Source organism: Bemisia tabaci, chromosome 1 (genome assembly GCF_918797505.1).
Source record: "Bemisia tabaci chromosome 1, PGI_BMITA_v3".
Classification (NCBI taxonomy): domain Eukaryota; kingdom Metazoa; phylum Arthropoda; class Insecta; order Hemiptera; family Aleyrodidae; genus Bemisia; species Bemisia tabaci.
The window spans coordinates 37,508,426-37,530,383 of NC_092793.1; the positions used below are offsets into that span (position 1 = coordinate 37,508,426).

The 21,958-nt window shown below is 38.6% G+C and overlaps 1 protein-coding gene across 1 annotated transcript in view; it reads right to left on the reverse strand.

Moving 5' to 3' along the window:
• The window catches only part of l(2)k09022 (HEAT repeat containing 1 homolog l(2)k09022), a 125,476-nt gene that overhangs the window by 40,744 nt on the left and 62,774 nt on the right, over positions 1 to 21,958 (reverse strand). The window contains exons 10-15 of the mRNA XM_019058500.2: positions 18,315 to 18,667; positions 16,850 to 17,033; positions 10,943 to 11,197; positions 8,149 to 8,375; positions 6,272 to 6,415; positions 1,841 to 2,078 (exon numbers count right to left, since the gene is read on the reverse strand). Coding sequence (XP_018914045.1) covers positions 1,841 to 2,078; positions 6,272 to 6,415; positions 8,149 to 8,375; positions 10,943 to 11,197; positions 16,850 to 17,033; positions 18,315 to 18,667 — 1,401 coding nt within the window. The remainder of the gene's footprint in view (positions 1 to 1,840; positions 2,079 to 6,271; positions 6,416 to 8,148; positions 8,376 to 10,942; positions 11,198 to 16,849; positions 17,034 to 18,314; positions 18,668 to 21,958) is intronic.

Here is a 21,958-nt window from a genome sequence, read left to right on the forward strand (position 1 = left end):
CAACACCAGTGTTACTAATTTTTTTAAACGAAATTTACGGTGATTAAATTTGACTATTTAAGATCGTTTTTTCAACTTTCCCCGAAATTTGGGGACTTACAAACGTAATGTTGAACTGATTTAAAATTTATTGAGATAATGTTGAAGCAAAGTTGGGGGAAATTGGCTCCTTCCGCAATACAATCGAATGACCTTTGAACTGGCATATTCGGGGGTCCGAACCTCCACTAAAAATTAGTTCAAAGTGATTTCTGTGATTTTTACATACAAGTGATTACAATTTGATAAATATTTCCGTTTTATTTTTTTCTATACGATAAAACCCAGAGATATGATTTTTTGAAAATAGGTCAAATTTGACCTTTGACCTACCAGGTCTGTCCAGAAAGTATCAAGCCTCTTCTTATGTCTTGGAATCTATCATAGATAGAAAGTTGGGACTTCGTCCATATCCTCCTAAAAGCACACACGCAATCGCTATGACATGCGTTTAATCAGTTGACAGCGAGCACCTGATTAAACAGTGTGTATCAAGTGCTGGCATCGCATTTTTGTTTTCCGCGAAAATGTCCGAGCGCGAGGATCAGCGAATTTGAATCAAGTTTTGCTTCAATCTCGGATTGACACATCAATCATTATAGGAGACAAGTTGTGGGTCTACGAGTACGAGTACGACCCTGCAACCAAAGTCCAGTGTTCAGCTTGGATTGCGAAGGGGGAAGAGCGTCCAAAGAAAGCGTAGCAAGTCAAGCCAAGTTAAAGTCATGTTGACAGTTTTTTTTTTTTATCAAGAAGGTGTTGTGCATCATGAGTATACCCACCAGGGACAGACTATCAACAAAGAAATGTATAGGGAAACTTTGCGCCGTTTGAGGGATGCGGTGAGGCGGAAGCATCCTGAGTTCTGGGCAAGCGGCGCCTGGATGCTCCACCACGACAACGCTCCTGCCCATTCCTTGTGCCTAGTCCTTGGGCGAAACACGGGATCGCACAGGTGCTGCACCCCCCCCCCCCTTCAGTCCAGACCTGGCACCCTGTGACTTCTGGCTGTTCCCAAAACTCAAAAGCGCGTTGAAAGGAACTTGATTACAGTCGGTCAAAGATATCAAAGCAAACACGACGCAGCAACTGATGGCTATCCTGAGGAAGGATTTTGCCGAGTGCTTCCAGAGGTTAAAATACCGTTGGAACAAGTGCATTTGTTTGGTAGAGAGTATTTTGAGGGAGACCAGAGTTTCAAAGCCCTAGGTCAGCTAGTTTCCTTTAAAAATAAAAAAGCTTGATACTTTCCAGACAGACCTTGTATCATAACTCGGTCAAAAATTAAGATATTGATCTGCGGTTTGCGCCAAAATTCTTAGTTCTTAATAGTCTTTCCAATGATGTATCACAAGATAGGGGTTACGAAAAAATTTTGACCCCCCCTAGAAGATGGTCCTTTTTGAGATAGAAACATTCCCAAAGTTTCATTTTTCTATCTCAAATCGTTCAAAAGTTACAGGGGGGGGGGGGGGGGGGGAGCGGGACTTCTGGAACACCCTGTATACTTCTCTTGCACATAGAAGATTACAATAAATAGAACATAATAAAAAAAGGAAAAAAAGAGTAAAATGGTTGAAATATCTACCCATCTGGAAAAACATGCGCAAAAATGTTGCCACGTTATAGCACATGTTTAGCAAAGGTTTCAGCATATTATCTGTAAAGATATCATGGAAGTGAGTGGGTAAGAAATGGAAAACATCAAATCGCTGGGTGTTAAATTAATTTTTCAAAACAAAGTATGGAATGATTGAAAAATAATAATAAAATTCATATGATAAGACTGGAGAGAACTTACAGGGAACAACACAGCCATCTTTGTGAGAACAAGTAACGCATGATGATGCGTTTGAGGGTTTTGAGTTCCTCTAATGCATTCAACAATGATTTCACTGAAATCCATGTCCATATTGATCGCTGACAAATCTTTACTCACAGACATATTTTCAAGAACCTTCTCATGCGAATGCAAAAGACATGTGAGACAAAGCTGTTTGATGTACTCTACTGAGGACTGCTCCTCAAACTGCAAACACCTGTCCAACAAATGGAAGAACAATCAGTTACCACTTTAGAAAATGCACATTTTGTTTTCACAAGGCCTTTGAGCAAAACCCAAACTTAGAGGCATTTCACCAACCAGGCATTAAGGCATCTTTCAATGAGTCTGTGATTACCAAAATAATGAGCGATATTGAAGAGAATTAACGATCGTTGAAAATTAAATACCGAAGATCATAAATAATATTAATACTTATCAAAAAAACCAATAATCGCCAAATAAGTTGAATAGTTTGCATTGAAAAAAAGCCCAACTTTGAAAAATGAAAATTCCCTTGTTTTTATTTGAATCGAGGTATGCGAAAACGTCCGATGTCCAAAAAATCAACTTTTGGTAAACCGCAAAAAAATGTGGAGGCCTTTAGAATCGGCGTTTTGAAGAAAATCAAGGCGTGTGTTTCTTAGTAAAGGGTTGTAGAAAAGGCACACAACTGTGTCCCATTCCAACTTCCATTCAATGCTGAGTAATTTTAAAAAAAGGGCTTTGGACATCGGACGTTTTCGCATACATTGCAAAAATTTGCCCAAAAACCATTATTTTTGACCCCTCCAAAAACCTTTAAACTAGAGTAAAACATAATGTGAGACCTCCAGTAACACAAAAAAAATATTTCTCTTTTCTTCGAGGCTTCAAAGAAAGTTACGTGACGGCGGAAGAAGAAAAATAATGGACATCGGACGTTTTCGCATACTTTGAGATTGCCCCTCAAGATATGTGTTCAGGATTGCCTAGAATGCATGAAATCGATTAGAATTATATATAGTAGGGTGAAATTATTCATATTCAGAGGGTCCTGAACGAGAATCCAAATTTGCCCCCTCGACAAATCATGGGAACCCCCCCCGAAAACCCCCAACATCAAAAAAACAGTCAGAAATTGGTTATTTTCTCTCGTTTTTCGGCTACCATCGCATGTTTTGGGAGCAGAACTTTTTTTCTCATTTAATTTCTCATCTATAGGGGGACCTTAACGAGAATCCAAAATTGCCCCCTCGAACAATCATGGGTACCCCTGTAAGCCCCCCCCCCCCCCCGATAAAAAAAACGGTCAAAAATAGGTTATTCTCTCGTTTTACGGCTATTATCGCCGAAGCCGTTGATTTTAACACAGAGTTTGTGGATCTTGAAAAGCAGATAAAAATTTCGGTCTTATTTAACCCGGTTTGAAATTTTTCTGATGAAAATTGCGGTCACTACAGGGTTCTCATAGATAGCCCAAAATTTTCAAAATTTCGTTTTTTAATGGTTTTTTGCTTGTAACTGTTGTTCAGCTATTCTTTAAAGTAAGTAGATCCTTTCAAATGAAAGTAGATTGAAAATGCTACACATTCGTGTATCAAGCTTGTCCTTAGAGCGTAAGAGACGGCACCCCAGTGTTGCAAAAGTTACCGTCTCAAAGAGGATTTTCCGATTTGTTCTCCTTTAATTCAATAAATAAAATAACAGCGGAAATTTTGAGACATCGCAAACGAGATAAATGGTTACGCACTTACACCGTCGATATGTTGTATTTAGGTAGGTGTAAGTATTTATGCATGCAGTGGCGGTTATGAATTTAAGGCCCGCGCAGCCGCGACACGTAAGAGGCGATGGAGTATCTGTGTGAGAGGGTGTGTGTGTCTGTGTTGGGGGGGGGGGGGTATGGAATCCCCAGGGGCTAGGTGAGTCCGACGGATCTCCCTTGGAAACTTTTGGAAAGACACTTCAGATCCCAATTTTGTCGATTTCGAGAGGGGGGGGGGGGGGTTGGAAGTAAAAATTATGGAGTGGAAAAAAGTACGAGGGTCATCCAATGAGGTTCCCTACCTCTTATCTTCCAAACGGAAAGAGATAAATCAAATCGGTAAATAAGTTCTTATAAGGCATACTCTAAGCTTTAAAAGAAGCTCAAGTTTTTGAAAATTGGTCGAGGGGTTCGCGAGGAAACTTAATTTTACTGCGACAACTTCCTGTCGCCGCGCGCCCACCTTCGGAGTCTGGATGCGCGGAGAGTCGATTATTTCAGACTTGGGTTTTCGCCGCTAAGCATCATATCAAAAAGAAATTTGAAGGTTTTTATTGAGTAGACCTTACCTTACTTTTTGACGAAGTCCCTGCCTCTGTTTTGACATTTCTGGTATCAATATTGCAGCTTCTTGATGCCTTCCGCGTACAAGCTGGCTCTTGTCTTGGCACCGAAACCAGTCATTGACAAGCCCTCTACACTTCCGAATCAGTTGCTTTGCATAAGAAAATTTCCCTCCATCTTCCGTACTCTTACGATTCAGCCTCATGTGACTTTCGTCTGTTCACTGAGCTGAAAAACTTCCTCGGTGGAAAGCGGAATCCGAATGATTCGGAAGTACAGAGCACTGTCAATGACGGATTCCGGTGCCAAGACAAGAGCCAGCCTCTACGCGGAAGGCATCAAGAAGCTGCAATATTGGCACCAGAAATGTCAAAACAGAGGCGGAGACTACGTCAAAAAGTAAGGTAAGGTCTACTCAATAAAAACCTTCAAATTTCTTTTTGATATGATGCTTAGCAGCGAAAACCCAAGTCTGAAATAATCGACTCTCCGCGCATCCAGACTCCGAAGGTGGGCGCGCGGCGACAGGAAGTTGTCGCAGTAAAATTAAGTTTCCTCGCGAACCCCTCGACCAATTTTCAAAAACTTGAGCTTCTTTTAAAGCTTAGAGTATGCCTTATAAGAACTTATTTACCGATTTGATTTATCTCTTTCCGTTTGGAAGATAAGAGGTAGGGAACCTCATGGGATGACCCTCGTAAATGGACATCGGACGTTTTCGCATATTTTTGAGGTTCGACCCCCTAAATGGGGGCGAAAAAACAAAAAACAGATCAAATCCGTCTACACATAGATGCGCCTACCCTCGAAGATGACGTTAAGCCAAAAAACTCAAAATCCAAAAAAATGGACATCGGACGTTTTCGCATACCTCGATTCATTTCATTTTCGGAGAGGCAAGAAATTCATTTGTTCCAGGAAGCACTCAATTCTAGGGTTTAAAACGTTCATGTTGCACCATTAAAGAACTGGTAGATCTCATATTTTTAACTTAAGAGCTCTTTTTGGAAACCAAATAAAGGGCCCGAAAATATAATTTTAGTCTTCCATTGCTCCATGTTTCTTGTATTATAAAATTGGAAGAATGTATACTAAAAGGAACAATGAGCTAGGGTTTGCAAACAACATGATTCCCTTTGGCATAAATACGTCCAGGGTCATTCTATGAATGGTCATTCAAAATTTTTATTAAAAAAATGATCCTGACGATATTATCTGGTCAATGGAAGCTTCCACATAATTTTGATGATTTGAAGCTTTAAATGCGGCACTCGAGAAGTTAAAAAAAGCAGCTCAGGTGCAATAAGCCCTAATAACAATAAATACTTAAAACTTCCTTACTGCAATTCGCTTTTGAGCGCAAACAAACTCACGATCAGTGTTACATTCATAAGTATTTAGCAAAATGACTGGACTAAAAAGATATCCTGCAGAAAATTGAATTGAAGTTAGGGGGAAATTGCTCGATTTCTCTTCTAGTCTGTAATAAAAATTTTAAAACACAACATTTTCCAGATGGTGTATGCACAATATCGCATAAAAGATTTATGAGTCGGTCAAGCATCCACCTCTGGATGATTTCTCATGGAATGACCCTCCAATTACTACAAACTCAGGCTCTTAATAACTAAATTTAACCCAAATTCTTCTGCGAAACAGTAGGCTGATAATTGAAATTGATATACAAAGCTGTAGATAAAAAGAATAAAGGGAAAACAGAACAATCCTAAGCGTTGAAATGGGTGTCTGCTGTAGACTAAGGAGAAATGATGAACGAACTATAAGATCTTTTGTGGGTTGCTTGTTGCTGTTAGTTAGTTTACTCCTTACCTCCTTCATCTATTGCAACCACCAGCTTCCTCCAATTAGGTCGCTCCATGTTTTCTTTGTATCTTTGTAACATTTTGTACTCCAGAGCTTCTCTATTAACTAAATTTAAATAGCGCCCTGAAAATGGGAATCCCCGAAATGCATTGGTATGTGTAATTGAACAATAGTCTTCCGCGTAAGTGGGTATATCCGCATTAGTATCACTTGATTACTGCTAGCTGCAATACCATAACAGACCCAAACCTAGAAAAATTCAAATCATCACTTACTTTTTGAGGAGATCAAATAGAATTGGGACTAGGATGTGAGAGGAGTAGATTTTTTTTTTGTTTTGTATCAGCTCTAAGAGAGTGATTCCCATTTTCCACTCGGGTGTTTCAATGAAGTCAGACCCAGTCAGGGAGTTGATTAATCTGAAAAAAAGAATCATTTCCATGGGTGAATTTAGAATTGAAAGTGCACTTTGACAGAAGGTCATTTTGTAGAGTATAATTCCCTCCAGGTTAATTCACACGTTTGATTTACAGAGGGCCTGTGATGAGAAACTGTCAATTGCACAGACATTCAAACAGATTCGTCCTTCAGTCTTCAGTTAAGTAGCCACACCTGGGCTATCCTTTTAATTCCTAAAGCAGACACATCAAATGGACTCCATTTCACAATTAGGAGCTACAATTTCTGGCTCATCCGTAAAAAATCTCTTATGCTTGCAGAAACTAATACTACATACTTAGTTTCTAAACTGAGCTAGAAATTGTAGTTCCTCATTATAAAATGCAGTCCAAATCATGTTAATATGTATGTAATCCTGTGTACAGGGAACAAAGGAGCAAGAAATTTTGCTAATTTGTAAATTACCCCTCACAGCAACAGAACAAAAGCGGGCGCGTTGAGTCGTTAGGTAACTTTTTACGGTACGTGTAACTAAAATGGTAACTTTTTATTTCAATAAAAACTTGTTCCAAAATGCCGAATATTGTCGATTTAGTGAAAGTCATTGCATGTCAATCCGCACAGCTTGCTGCTTATGCTAGTAATACAAGGTGTCTACTGAGGTCTACAAAAAAAAAAAAAAAATTACGTACTTTTTAAGTACTTTCTAAGTACTTGAAGAAAAAATTAAGACTTTCAGTATCATAGAAGTCGTGCAGCGACATGCCGGATGAAATGCCACAATTGAAATTATTGGATCAAATGATGAGCTGATAAAAGCATTGCCTAGTAATTTTGGAACATTTCTGACTGACAGTTTGGTTGCTTTAATTATCACTTTAATTTGCGAAATACAGTTCGTTTTCACTGAAGTCGTAAGTAGTTAAATTTGCTTTTGACTGGCTTAGTTTGAGATGGATTCAAACTCATGTACATTAGGTTCCAGGGAAAGAAAAAATTAATGGAAATACAGATGAACTACACTTCTCATGAATTTAGATTGATTAAAAATAAATAATCCGAAGAAGTGATGGAATAAATGATAAGTGTTTACTATAGCAAATACTAAACTATACCTAGGAATTTTAAATAAAATCCCACCCATCACTATAATAACCCATACATACTAGTGCCTGCTTTCGGCTCGATTTCGCCAAATAGAATTCTTTATCATTGCGGTTGTCCTTGTTGCGTGCGGGAGGAAATGAAGGCGTGCTCTGTAGCTACAAAAGTCATGAATACCAGCAAGAAAAATCTCTAAAATGGACTTGGAGAATAAATAAGAATTTGAAGGGTCAGAGAGTCTGTACTAATGATTATGCGGTGTATCCCTGCAATTTTCGTGATCAACTATCATCCAATGAATGGTTGCAGTGCTAAGGGTTAAGGCCCAATACGTCAAATTGAAATTTTTATTACAGCTTACTTTTGACATCATTTGGCACCTTTTCATCAGTGTCAGCCATCTTCATAAAATAATATTTTCTCGCTCCAGCCTGATGTAGATGACCAAGTCAGGATGTAATGACAAGATTTGACTGGAAATTAAATTAAGATTTGAGAACGAAATGCTCTTGAGAAGAGTGCCATATTTTTTGGTGATGAATTAAATACACATGAAAAGCACAAAAGTAGCTTGAGTCTCATCAGATTTGCGTTTTACAAGAATAAAACAAGATAACCTGAAAATTACACATGAATTAAATAAACGAACCTGCGCTTCTGCAGAGGTGTCATAGTCTGTGGGATACGGGTGGATGCATCCCTCATCTGAGACAGGAGTTTGGCCACAACACGGGAATCGATTGAAATATGCTTGAACACTGAGGCAACAGCAGAGACCACTTCGGGATTTTCACTATTGGCAGAAATAGTTATCAATTGCTGCAGCAATTTGTCTTGGATTGCAGGGGACAAGGCAGCATAGAAATCTGGAGTCACCTAGAAAAAAAAAATTTGGGAGGATTTAATCTATAAGTGTTGCAGTTAATTTTTTGCCATCCACGCCCAGCGTTCATATTTAATGTGGCTAGAATCAGTGACTTTGGATACCTCAGAAAAGTCTTATGACTCATAGCATAATGCTAAAAATTAAAATACTTGGCCTGCAAAATACGCTCTCAGAAAATGGCAAAGAACAGCTGTTAAAAGCTTTTACTTTGCTTTATAGCAACTGCCTAAGTCCAGAAAAACGCAAAATCACAAAAAAAAAAAAAAAAAAAAAAAATGAAATTAAGAATCAATGTGAAAAAAAATCAATCTATAATACAACGAAAAAACTACAGCGATTATATTAGTCTTACTACAGTGCATTAATTCATTTTGATCAGTTGAATTCATCGGTATAATTTATTTAATTATTAAAATTATTTAAAAATAGTCCAAAAGAATTGCGCATGATAGAGACAAACACAGACAATATTTAGAAGTACAAACGAAAAATAGGACAGAATTTTACCATGGTATGCCTGGAAATATGCCCTCCTGTTTCTGATATCATAGTCTTCCCCATCAAATGCCTTGATCCACCCATTTGGCCGATTTGAAGCTTGTCTTATTGTTTTGCATTAAAAAGGATGCAGACAATTTTTTACTTCGGAATCTCACAAAGCTCTGCCCACCTTCTTTTCTGGAAAACTTCTTAAAAAACTGGCCGAAAACCTAGTTTTCGGCTCTTCACAACGACTTCTAGGATGAAAGAGGAATTAAAAACTGCCCTTTTCCTGTATTCTACATGGAGCAAGGGAGCCCTTCTGTGGTGAGCAGCATAGACTTATATCATAATTGTATTATGGGGAGCAGAGGTACGTGGCAACTGGCCCTGCTCGGGTTCATCAGGCAGCGTCCACTTATAATTGTAGCCAATCAGAGCTCGAGATGAGCTTAACCTAACACAGTACGATTTTAACACTTTTAATGCGGTCAACATACCACCCGCGATTTTTTTGCGGAAATACCAATTAGATGGCTTACTGATTGAGGAACAACAAACCGCGAAATCTGTAGTTTGGCTGTTTTTGAGAAAATGCGATTTTTCGCTTTTTTGGCGGGAATTTCGGGTCAAGGCGCTGAAAAAGTCAAGTCAGGCTGTTTTTGAGGCTTGTAAATGCATATTCTATACATTTTTAGTCAATCAAGTGTCAGTAGATAGCTATTCGTGCATATTGCCAAAAATTGCCCACAAATTGCCTAAATTTCAAAAAGGGGGCCATAATAAGGCCTCCCGGATGTCGATTTTTTTAAAAAACGCATACAGTGTCATGTTAGGTTTCAGGTTTCATGTTACTAATTCAGGCTGACATCAGTCTGACTCAGGGTAGTTTATGAAACATAGCCTGACGTCAGGCTGATTCACTTTTACTATGAATTTCACTTAAACATTTCAAAAATTCACCCTCCTGCCTTTCAAATTTGGCCGCCATCTTGGCATTCGGAGCAATCCCTTTGACTGGAGGGCTTTTATGACTTCATAAATGAAATCTACGACCAAAATTACATAGGAAATGATACCTCACTTGCCTTATCACGCGAACATTTTAAAAATTCACTCTCTTGTCTTTCAAAATTGGCTGCCATCTTGGATTTGGGGTACCCCCTTTGGCCGGGGGACTTTTTTAACTTCATATCTGAAATCTACGACCAAAATTACGTAAGAGTCGACACCTAACATGACATTGTATGCGTATTTTAAAAAAATCGAAATCCCGGAGGCTTTATTATGGCCCCCATTTTGAAATTTAGGCAATTTGTGGGCAGTTTTTGGCAATATGCACGAATAGCTATCTACTGACACTTGATTGACTAAAAATGTGTAGAATATGGATTTACAAGCCACAAAAACAGCCTAACTTGACTTTTTCAGCGCCTTGACCCGAAATTCCCGCCAAAAGAGCGAAAAATCGCATTTTCTCAAAAACGGCCAAACTACAGATTTCGCGGTTTGTTGTTCCTCAATCAGTAGGCCTTCTAGTTGGCATTTCCGCAAAAAAATCGCGGGTGGTATGTTGACCGCATTAAAAGTGTTAAAATCATACTGTGCTAACCTAACCTCCACAGAATAAGCACACCTGTCAAGATACGGGTGATGTTGGCCAGGAGAGACTCTCATGCAATGCAACACATACTTAGAGCAACTGTATAGCAGCCAACAAAAATCATCCATTTCCAACTTGAATTTGATGAGACTTTCTGGAACTTTTTTGATCGGGCTTACAGATTCATTTCTGGAATTTTTAAATGTTACTATCGTTTCCCTCGCGAAACGATCGATGGCTACATATTTTTCATTTTCAAATCTCTCACCCATGCAACAACCCCACTTATAAAAGCTGCCGTTATATTCCTTCTTTCTGCGAAAATTTCAAGGAATGATGTCGATTTGTTCTCCTTTACAGATATAAAATAGGAGCAGAGATTTCGAAACGGCGCAAACGAGATAAAAAGTTGCGGACTTTCATTGCCGATATGTGCTGCTAACAAGTATTTAGTACAAATAACAACACACACACCTGTTTTAAGAAGAGAACGCACAAGGAAGTGTTATTGGAGGTGTCATCCGTGCTGATATCTGAGGACTGGCTTGAAAGAATATCTACAACTAGTGCCCAAACTGACGTGTTCTCTAAGCAGCTGACTACACCTACATTCAATCTTTTGACAATTTCAACTAAACAATCGGAAATTTCTTGTCTGTTTCTGGTGACGAGTACTTTCAGCGATTCCATTAGTGACTTAGCCAAAGGCACCATGCTCAGTACAATTTCCTGGAGACAAAAATGTAAAGAAAGCACTTGAAAAATAAATTTAATGTGATATTTAGGATAAAAGGTATCACAGAGGGGACAAAGGCAAAAGAAATAGTGTTTTTTCCGTCTCAGTATCGATGTATGCCCCCTTCCCCCACACATATCTTTAATATCTAAGAAGAAAAAATCCTTCGAAACACATTTACCTCATTTCCTGGAAAATTCAGCCCTACAAGAATGAATTCCATAGTCAAGGAGGATCGTAAAAGATTTACATCTTTTTTCTTCATAGGGATGTGACAAATGATGAGCATTCTTGGCCAAGATCAGTAAATACAGGGTGATCCCGGGTTAAAAGGCCAGACTGCAGGAGCTTGTTCTATGGGTCAAAATTAGACTTTTTTGTTGTAAATTAAGATTTTTATTTTTGGCGCATATACTTAGTATACACCACCTTCGCGATCGTTTCGACCCCCTACTTGATACAATGTATCGAGTGCCTGAGTTGCTTACCGGAAAGTGACTGGCAGGCTCGTCATGAATTTTTGAGAGCTTGTAAAAAAGATACTAATACTTCAATCTGTTAGGTTGATGGATTTCCTGTTTTCTGGGTATTTTCTTACTGTAAATTTTAAAGATGAAGGGGCTCCGTTATTTAGTTTCTTTTCAATACTTATGAATCCGCTCCGCGCTGATATAAGATATGCATATATGAGAAAAGCAAACAAACTGATTTGAGGATGGCTGAGCAATTCAGCACTCTTGGAATGAGAATTTCACTACTCTGTTTTGTTTAAAACGTTGCTTTGACAGATCTCTACACCCCTGTTATGCTTTTCAAAATTTGGTACCACTGCTGTGATAGCCAGGGTGGGCCGGGTCGGAAAAATGAAATACCATTGTGGATTCAAATTTGTGGGCTTTGACACAAATCTCCGGGGGTGGGACCACGAAGCGGTCAGGAGGAGGACCCCCCCCCCCCCCGGGCCGGGTCTGAAAAATTAAATTTTTCCCCGGAAATGAATCATGATGAAAAAAAGTTGTATTACCATGTCAGAATAACATATACAAAATTTGAAGCGCCTAAATCAAATCTAGACCCCTCCGTCTTTGCGATTTAGGCGTATATTTTAAGAATGCATTTTAGAGGACGAAAAAAGGTCGTTTCCGGTATATTTTCCCGAGTTACTGGCCCTTTAGACAAAAATTTCACACGTTTAGCCGTATTTTAAGTGGTTGAACGAGTAACCGGCGAGCTTATGTGCGGATTGTAGCTTTCTGGCCACAATTTTCGGATCGTAAAGGTTCACGAGTGTATAAAAAAAACTTCATCACCTCCCGGTTTGTTGGCAGCATTGAACCACTTCAGGCGCAGAAACACCAAAAACGAGCACATGATTGGGCCTTTATCGTCACTTCCTTCACCATTTTCAAATGTTGACTCAACATTCGCGTAATATTTGTCTACGGATCAACAACTGAATCAACTTGACTGGCTCAATGACTCAATCAACTGACGACTTAATTAACTTGCGTAGTAACGCGACAGGCTCGTTCTCTCGATGTTCGTCGTTCGAACGATAAAGCAAAACTGAATCTTGAGAGACTTGTGACTGAATACAGGACAGGCGTAAGAACTTCAAATTTTGGGATGGAGTTTTCACCTTCAGTTGTCAGCCAATCAGGTGATAGCATTAGAAATGACCCAGGTCAAGCGGTGGGTTTTCACGCTGAAGCGATTGAGTCTTACGCCGGCGGTAAAGCCCGCCTCCCGCCTGACTCAACATCATGCATTGCAAGCATCTGTGCACCTAGCTCCAAATGGTATTTCAGCAGCTAAAAACTGTCAAATTGGTACGGCGAAATAAGAACAAATTAACTCTTTTGGCAATTTCCTAAATCCCATTCAATCAATAAGGAAATTGCAAAAGTAGGTGAACTCTGCACACTTCAAGTTTTCTCTGTTTTGGAAGGTATAAAAATAGGTGATAGGTGGTAAATAGGTGATCTTTGAGGTGAGCATCAGAATGTTGAAGGAAAGGGTTCGATTCATGGAGAAATCAGTTCTAACCATGCTCACACATTCATTCCCCTCCCTTAGGCGCCCGATCAGTGGCTAACGGAAGGTGTTCAGCCGCGCGTCGCGCTAGGGGCGGGCGTAGGCGCAGCGTCACGGCGGCGCGGCCTGCGGTGTCGCTGCTTCATTTTGATTCGCTCGCCGGTTACTCGTTCAACCACTTACATTACGGCTAAATGCGTGAAATTTTCGCCCTAGGCGCCAGTAACTCGGGAAAATCTACCGGAAACGACCTTTTTTCGTCCTATAAAATGCATTTTTAAAATTTTCGCCTTAATCGCAAAGGTGGAAGGGTCTAGAGTTGACTTAGGCGCTTCAAATTCTATATACATTATTCGGACATGGTAATAAAACTTTTTTTCAACATGATTCATTTCCGGGAAAAATTTCATTTCTCCGACCCGGCCTAAGCCAGGGCACAGGGCAGCCCCTAAGTGCAATCTGTGATGAGCCTCGCGACTCATTAGACCATTTGCTAAACATGGCTCATACAGAAAGCTACTTGCACATATAGAAATCCACTTGCCCCTCTCTTCCCCACGCGCCTGACCACTGCGTCGGTGTCTCGAGAGGAACAATAGCCTGGATCCCGGCGGTCGCCAGGACCCTCACCGCATTACTTGCGCTTGGATAACCATTTCACCATCACGCTGGGATTCGTCCAATTTTCAAAAAAAATTGTTTTTCATGTATTTAGCAATCTTTTCCTTACTCCCCGTTAAAGCACGAATAAAAAGAGGCCTCATTCATACAAATCGGCCGAATAGAAGAGAATTTACAGTATTCGAAATCCGAAGAAATCAACAAAACCTTCACTTCTCCATACAAAAAATAAAATGAAGGGAAAAAAAGAAATGTATAAATTACATTTAAATATAATTGACCTCAGAATTTGACAAGCAATTCCATTATGTAATGGAGAAAAAATTGGGGGAAATAACAAAAAATTCGTCTCTTACAAGGGACTTCCTTGTAAGAATTTTGACCTGAAGACAGGGGTCAAATAGCAGCAGTGCTCCATACATTACACGGTGTGCCTAAACGAGTTAAACATTTTTTTATGTCCAAAACGAAAATTCTTTATATTTTTTAACTACAGTGTCTCTTGAGTCGTTTAAGCAAAAAAAAATCCGTTGAGATTATTGAAAAATAAAGGAGATTAAAAATTATTCTGGGGCTATAATAGCTAAATCACCAGTAGTAAATCCCATTATATTATTAAAAAGAAATTGATTTCACAGTTTAATACCTAACTTTCTTGAATACGATTATTTTAAGCTTTCAAACATTAATACCACCAATTTTAGCCATGGGGTGATTACCTGAGAGCCGATAATATCACGAATTTCTCATAGAACCCTTCAAAAATGGCTTGCTTTATGGGCAGCCGATTCGGCCATCGAACCGGGGTTTAAATGGAAGCTGATAATAACCCAAAGCTCTGGGAAAAATTTTGTCATGAGTATAGGAACGGTTCCTAAGTAACGAGGAGAGGCCAGCAAAGCGGCTAAAATCCGATCTAATTTTTGCCGTGTTTCTGTTGAATTGATGTTGCCGCAGACTTCTGACTGTCCACATATGGTTTCTGTTCAGCACATCGATACATAAGTATTTTATCACATAGAATCTAATTTTCATGTCAGGGAATCGACATATTTCGATTTTTTCAATTCTATACGGAAAATTGATGGTCTTTCGGGATTGATAATACCGATTATTGTTTCATGAAAAATAAATGCACCCAAAATGACTATAGCATATTGACTTTTACATATTTGCAAAATTGGCAAAAATATTTGTAAAACATGGTTGGAGATTCCTATGTTACTTGAGTTAAACTACCATGACTTTGTCAGTTTTTGATCAAATGAGTTAATTTTGATCTCCAACGATGAATTTTAAACTGATCTCTTGAATAAGACCAAAAGTAAGCTTTAAGGTAGTTAGTTTTTGAATTTTAAAACTAGATCAAGTTCTTTCTTGGGGTCATATGCATTTTCTGTCCTACGGTCAAATGTTTCCTTGTAGAAATTTTACCTCAATAATTGCACAAAGGTATGAACCAAAAATTGCAGGTACATCTATGAATCAAGAACTATCATTCAATGTAAATCTAAAATTGATCAAATAGTTTCTAAAATTGAAAACCAAAGAAACATGGAGACAGCAGACATCCGTCAAAGAATGATCCGGATTCTTTAGTCAACATCAATTAAAAATACCTTAGGTTTTAACTTATTTTACGCTACGGTTTTTGGAAGAAATTGCCATTTCTAATCTGCGGAAACTTTTTTTAACAGCAAACATCTTATTATGAAACTTCGTTATAACTGGGGGTTTCCCTGTTATATGCTAGAAATTACTTTGTTAAAAGTGGAATTTTTGTAGAAGAAAGTTTGTTATAAACAAGTTTGACTGCACATCATTAATATAAACTTCGAAGGATTCAGACTTTCAGCGAGTCTACCTTTTTCTATTTCACTCGAGGGGAAGTGTCCCCTCCCCAACTCTCTTCCCCACCCGGTGACTGACGCTGCGCTGTGCTGAACGGTTCAGCCTGAACCTTTCCCCTACGTCTGACCGTTCCCCACTCCTGTCAATCGAACCATGCCACCGCTTTTACGATTTGTCGCTCGCCCGCCCAGGTACCTACCGGCCAGCTGTCAGTTGATGATAAATCTCGCTCATGCTCCTACGCAGCTACGCATTGATTACGCCAGCGAATTACTTTCCAAATAATTAGAATTTCTTCGATAATAGTTTTCTTTACTTATTCGACGGTATTTTTTCTCTTTTCTACTGTGATTTCCTTGGTTCTCGACTGTGTTTGACTGTGTTGAAATTTATATTAATACTCACACGGAGAAAAAAACTTCGTGCATGGGACCCGACGTTGAGATCATATGAATCTCTTAAAACTTGAGGTCCAGCTGCCGAAATTTGGGTCAGAAATCGGAAACACTTCGGTATGCACCGAGTACTTTAGATGTGTGACCTGAAACCTTCGGTATATACCGAACTACTTCAATTGTCTGACCCGAACTTCGGCAGATGGACCTTAACTTTTCGGATGCGTGATCCGAAAACTTCAGAGATCCATATGATCTCAGCTTCGGGTTCCATGCACAAAATTTTTTTCTCCGTGTTTCCTTTTAGGGGACGCAACTAAAATTTCACCTTCTCGTGGTGTTGGCTGTTTTTACTAAGTGGGAATCGTCCATTTTAAGATATAGTCTATTTCTTGCCCTGCCATTATTATTCTACAAGTTAATTGTGGAGTGAGAATTTCATAATGTTTTCTATGAAATCTTCAAAATATAGTGATAAAAAATCTGCAACTACTACAAAATCGGCTCGCGAAGCGAGCCGAATGTCACTCGCGTAGCGAGTGACCGAGGGTCCAGGGGGCATAGCCCCCGGCTAGGCGTGACGGGCGCCGCGCCCAGATCAGCTAGTACTCTATGAATTCAAACTTCTGAACCGAAAATGTTCATATTACTGTGCAATAACTTTAAGGACAGACAATATTTTTTCAACCACAAAACATAAGTGCAGTCTGAAGAAGCAAAAAAAGCCTAGCATCTAAGCATTACCTGTGAATTGACTGACGAAAGTAAGAGGAGGAGTTTGTGAATAAAATGATACGGTACATCTGACTTTATCACTGAGATCAGCGAATCCAGAGAGCTCAACAATGATTCCACAGCAAAATGAGGGAGCAAAGACTGCACATCCTTGTCACGAGACAAAAGGGAGAACATTATCAGGTTTACTTGGCTGGAAAAGAACACAAGGGCAAATTGTAAAGATGGTTAACTTGTGAATAGAACAGTTTGCTCCAACTTATTGATTCCTGTAGCTGACTAACCACAGCTAGGATGGACCAAAAAATCCCTTTTTTCAAAAATCGAAAAAATGTTGTGCTCAAAAGATGCCTTACGGTGTAAAACTGAAAAGTTGGAAAGCATTTTGCTAAAAAATGTTTATGCTCCCAGATTGACCTTGAGTTTTCAAAATTTAGGCTAATTTGTCTTTTATCGTCAATATGGCAAAGAGGCTTGTAAACTGTAAAAGACGGGTTGTGCAATTTTTTTTTTAAATAAAAATTTCAGACCGTAATTTTATAGGATAATTTTTTGGTGACAAATTTACTTTCAATAATCATCTTGTATGGTAGAGGGCCAATTGCCTATTCTCTTATAGTCTCTGAGATAAGAACTCTGCTTATGTATCCTGTTTTGTTGGGTTATCCTGTAAAAAGCTGTCAAAAATATTTTAAAAGTAACCGTTTTTTCCCTCTTGAAAGGACATAGGCATAATGTAAGGACAGTGAGGATCTGGAATTCGTGAAACGTAAGTTCATACTATCTATGGAGGGAAAATTTTTCTACATGAGCTATGATAGATATGTTGCACACAAGAGCCACATCAGTAGACTTTCCATGGTGAATAGTGCACAAAAATCACGCTGAACACGTCAGAAATGTCTGGGATATACTCTTTTCATCAAAATTAGCTGAGTCCAAGACAAAAATTCTAAAATTTCCTGCATCTGAGGTTATTTCCTTTTTTATTGCCAGCAACTAGGTTAACCAAGAAAAAACTTAAAGAAAACTGACACTGATGGAACAATCTATAAAGCAAACCGTTTTCCATATACGATTTTGATTGTTTTCAAACATTCACTTCGTCATTTTTCTTCGTGTTACAAAAAAAAAAAGATTCAATTTCAAAATGATTGGAATCATGCATGAGAAAGATGTGTAACAGGTTGCAAAATAGTTCATTTATTCCTGTTAAGTTGTATCGCATCTCTCTTCGGGAAAACCTGATTGCCAGCAACTAGGAAGAAAGGCCTGTAGAAAGGTTAATTTGAAAATGAGTGTAGATTATGTAAATTGTGCTATGATGAGTGGTTTTTAGAAATTCTGATATGAGTTTAACAGAATTTTCAAGAAATTTTCCCTTTGAAGTCTCTTCAGTTGGCTGCATCTCTTGTGTGCAACAGTCTCATTGCAACCATCGGTTTGGTTGCGCAAACCAACAGGTGAAACTAACTTCTTATCCAATTGAATCTCATCCCTCCTCTCAATGACCTGCAAAACCAGATGATAGTATGATGATTCCTTCGAATCCTGCGACTTTGGAGTTTTGACCAACGATTCCAGGCAGTCCATGGTAGCAGCTCGCAGATCGTCCAGAGAGTGGCTTAGAAGAGTGAGCAAAACAGGAACGACAATATTCTTTGAGCCCAGATCTAATGCCCAATCACACTCTTCATCAGACTTTTCGATTAAATCCTTCATCATTTTGACACATTGCATTGCGAATATTGCCTCTTCTTCTTTGGAATTTGCAATTGCAGCGCTGATAAAAGATACTTTCCCTGTCAACTCGCGTGGCCAGTAAACCTGCGAGCACAAAGATAGTTGATGAAAAAGCAATGAACCATGAAGCAGGGTGCAAAATTAAGCACTACCACTCCCATTTCTTCATCAATATTTACGTGGATACATTGAAATTTTCCAAATTCAACTCATAAATTGTAGGGGACCGCGAGGCGGCGTTTTTCAAAGCGAAGTGGACAAAACAAAAGCCCCTTCAAATACGCTGGATGCAACCGGCGGAATTTCGTGGCGATCACTCAAGAGAGTCGCGACTCAGCGTGGTAACTTTCATTGAACACTGGGAATTACGCGAAGAATACATTTATTAAATTTTCTCCTCTTTTCCCCTAAATTTTAAGAATAAATTTTTATTGAGATGTCAGCAGGTCTAAGATTTTCTTTTTAAATTGTCATTGGTTTTGCTTTAATTATCACGGAATAATAAAAAATAAAAACTTTTTTTACTTTTTTATTTTCATTTTAATTTTTTTTTTTTTTATCTTTTTTAATTTAAAACATAGCAATACCTACAAAGTTGTGGTAAATATAATTTGAAAACCATCGATTTAAACTTTTCAAACAAATTTATTATTTTTATTCAAGAACACAAAGTGAAAAAGTCTCATAAGAACAAAAAGATGAACATTTGTTACTAATGTTCATAGAGTTTGAGTTCAGTACAAAATACCTACTTATGAAAATTTATGTCATAAAAACCGGGAATGTTGTACATTTTTTAATTTGTTATGACTTTGGTGAACACAATTTGCCAAAATTCGCGTAAATAATGATTGATTTACATAAATGAATGAATCCCGAAAACCACTCGCAGCCCGCGATTCTCCCATAATCCGCAGTGTTAAAAAATGCCAAACGGTTCCCAGATGGTTCCCACTTTCCGGCGAATAAGGGGCTCGGAATGGCCCGTTCATGGATTGACGTAAATAGCGCGGAGTGGCCGCAAGCGCTAAGAACCGGTTTGAGCGGACGAATTATCCATCAATCATCGGCATTCGGCATCGATTTCGAAAGAGGCGCGAGAATCTGAATTACCGCGTTCGTTAGGGCGAAATCTTCGCTTCGCTATTTCTGACCTCGCGCTTCGCTTCGCAAAATACGAAGCAAATGCGAAGCTTCGCGGACCCCTATTAATTAGAAAACAACGGTTTTTGTCTGTGTTAATTTACACTCCTTGCTCATAATAGAACCATACCGTATTCTACTGGAGTTCAATTGCGCACTAAACTAATTTCAGTATACTTTGAACTGGAAAAATTTTTCTGTGCGGTGACTTTTTTCTAGCAAGATTAAAGGTATCTGCTCAGTATCAGAAGAAGAGGGAAATTTTTGAGGAGCAAAGCTTTAGATATTTGCCTAACATAAAGATTTATTTCAATGCCTGATAAGATTCATTGATAACCATCCTTTCAAAGGCAAGAAGTCAGAATTTACTGCTTATTAAGTAAACTACGAACATTCATTTCTCCCTCATGACTTTATTTTGGAACATTTGGATATCTTCAATGTACTCTACATCAGAGACTGCATATGATATGCTTCGATAGCTCATAAAAGCACGCGTCATGTCAAGTGTCAGGAGGCCGGATCGATTCATCGCGGACAAAGCGCTTAAAATCTGAATGGGATTTCCCTTTATTTTGTTCTGCGATCACAACTCAGGTAGAGGGTTACGATGGTCCAGCAATGCAGTTTAAATCTTGACATTAGAGGGATCGATCCGGGAGTGATTATTAGATCCTGAGTTAAATACCATTGCCCGGCAATGATATACAAATTCATGTGGTCGATAGAATTCTACGATGTTCGCTGATAAAATCCAGTCTTTTGAGTTAACTAGCCGGCCCCAGCAAGTTTGCTTAAAATATCTGATATTTGAATTTGCCGCGTAAATCAGACTACCGCTACCTCCCTGCGCGGCACTTCCATTCCTACTGCTATGCGTTATCTATTTTAATTATCATTACAATCCTTCTCTTTTTCTCCTCCTTCTTCTCCTTTTTTTTTCCTCCTCATCTTTTTCTCAAACGATCTTCGCATCGACATCAAATCGGTGCTAACAGTTTATAGAACTCAGAAACTCGTAAATTTTAAACAGACAGTTTCAAGAAAAATTGTTTAAAAGTAAATCCTTTTTAGTGTGCGGTTTTAAAATATAATATCAATAATTAAAATTACATCAGTAAAGAAATTGAAACATTTGAATTTACTATAACTTTTTACGACTTAATCTGCTTAAAGAAATTGAGAAAAAAACATAATAATGCTTCAAACACGAGACTTCTTTTTCAAAAATCTGTTGCTGAAACCTTTTTCTTTAAAAGATATACCAAAAATTCTAATTATTACTTCTTGACGAATTTTTTAAGAGTTTGTGAAAAGTGCTTCACGTATTCGTATTCGCTTTTACTCGGTCAAATCATGTTCAGAGTGTTGTTTATACTTTTGATGGTAGATCCCTCCTCTCCACCCTGACCGCCTTTCTGAAACTATTGGTTTTAATTTGTGGGAAGAACAGCCTCACCAATATTTCATGCGAAAAATTTGACAGAACTTAGAAAAAACAAATTTCTTGTTTGAGGAAAGATGCCGGTAGGTTTGCGTTTCTTTTCTCTCGTGACATGTAGATTCATAAATACGGAACAAAATTTTCATTGCAGACACAGAAATTTAAAGTTTTCTTTTACAATGAAGTGCACGGAGGAATAAAACCTTACACCTCCATCATTTATTCATCTTTCGTGTTTTTGGTTCCCTTCTTGCCAATTCTCAATACGCCCCTTGTCACTGTTACCTCGCGTCATTTTCGTGTTATTTACGAGCCTAACAATACCCATTGTACCCCTATTCTCTTTAATATATTAAGTACCTTCCCTGAGATTTCAGCCACTTCCGAAAATGATGATTCATTGGAGCTTGGAGTTAGAGCTCACGATATTGTTTTTCAGTACCCACAGATGCGGTGATTAATTAGTGTCAAAGTGATGGGCCCTTGATAGAATACGTAACAATCTAGGAAGGAAGGGGCTGAGCTGCTGTGATAGCAAAGAGGGCAGTAAGTGCCAAAATGAAGTTTTGGGAAAACGAGCTCCAAAGCATGTGACCGGAAAATTAAATTGAAAGAAGCCTCCGTTCTTTCTCAAAGACTCCGAGAGTCCGACGTCCGAGAGACTCCTAGAGATCGTTTGGATGATTAAAAATCGACGGATTTTATTTCAATTACATAAAGAGGGTATTTTTCATTTCCATGCTAGGTTATTGTTAGGCAAGACAGCCGTGAGTTAGGGTGTATCTTAT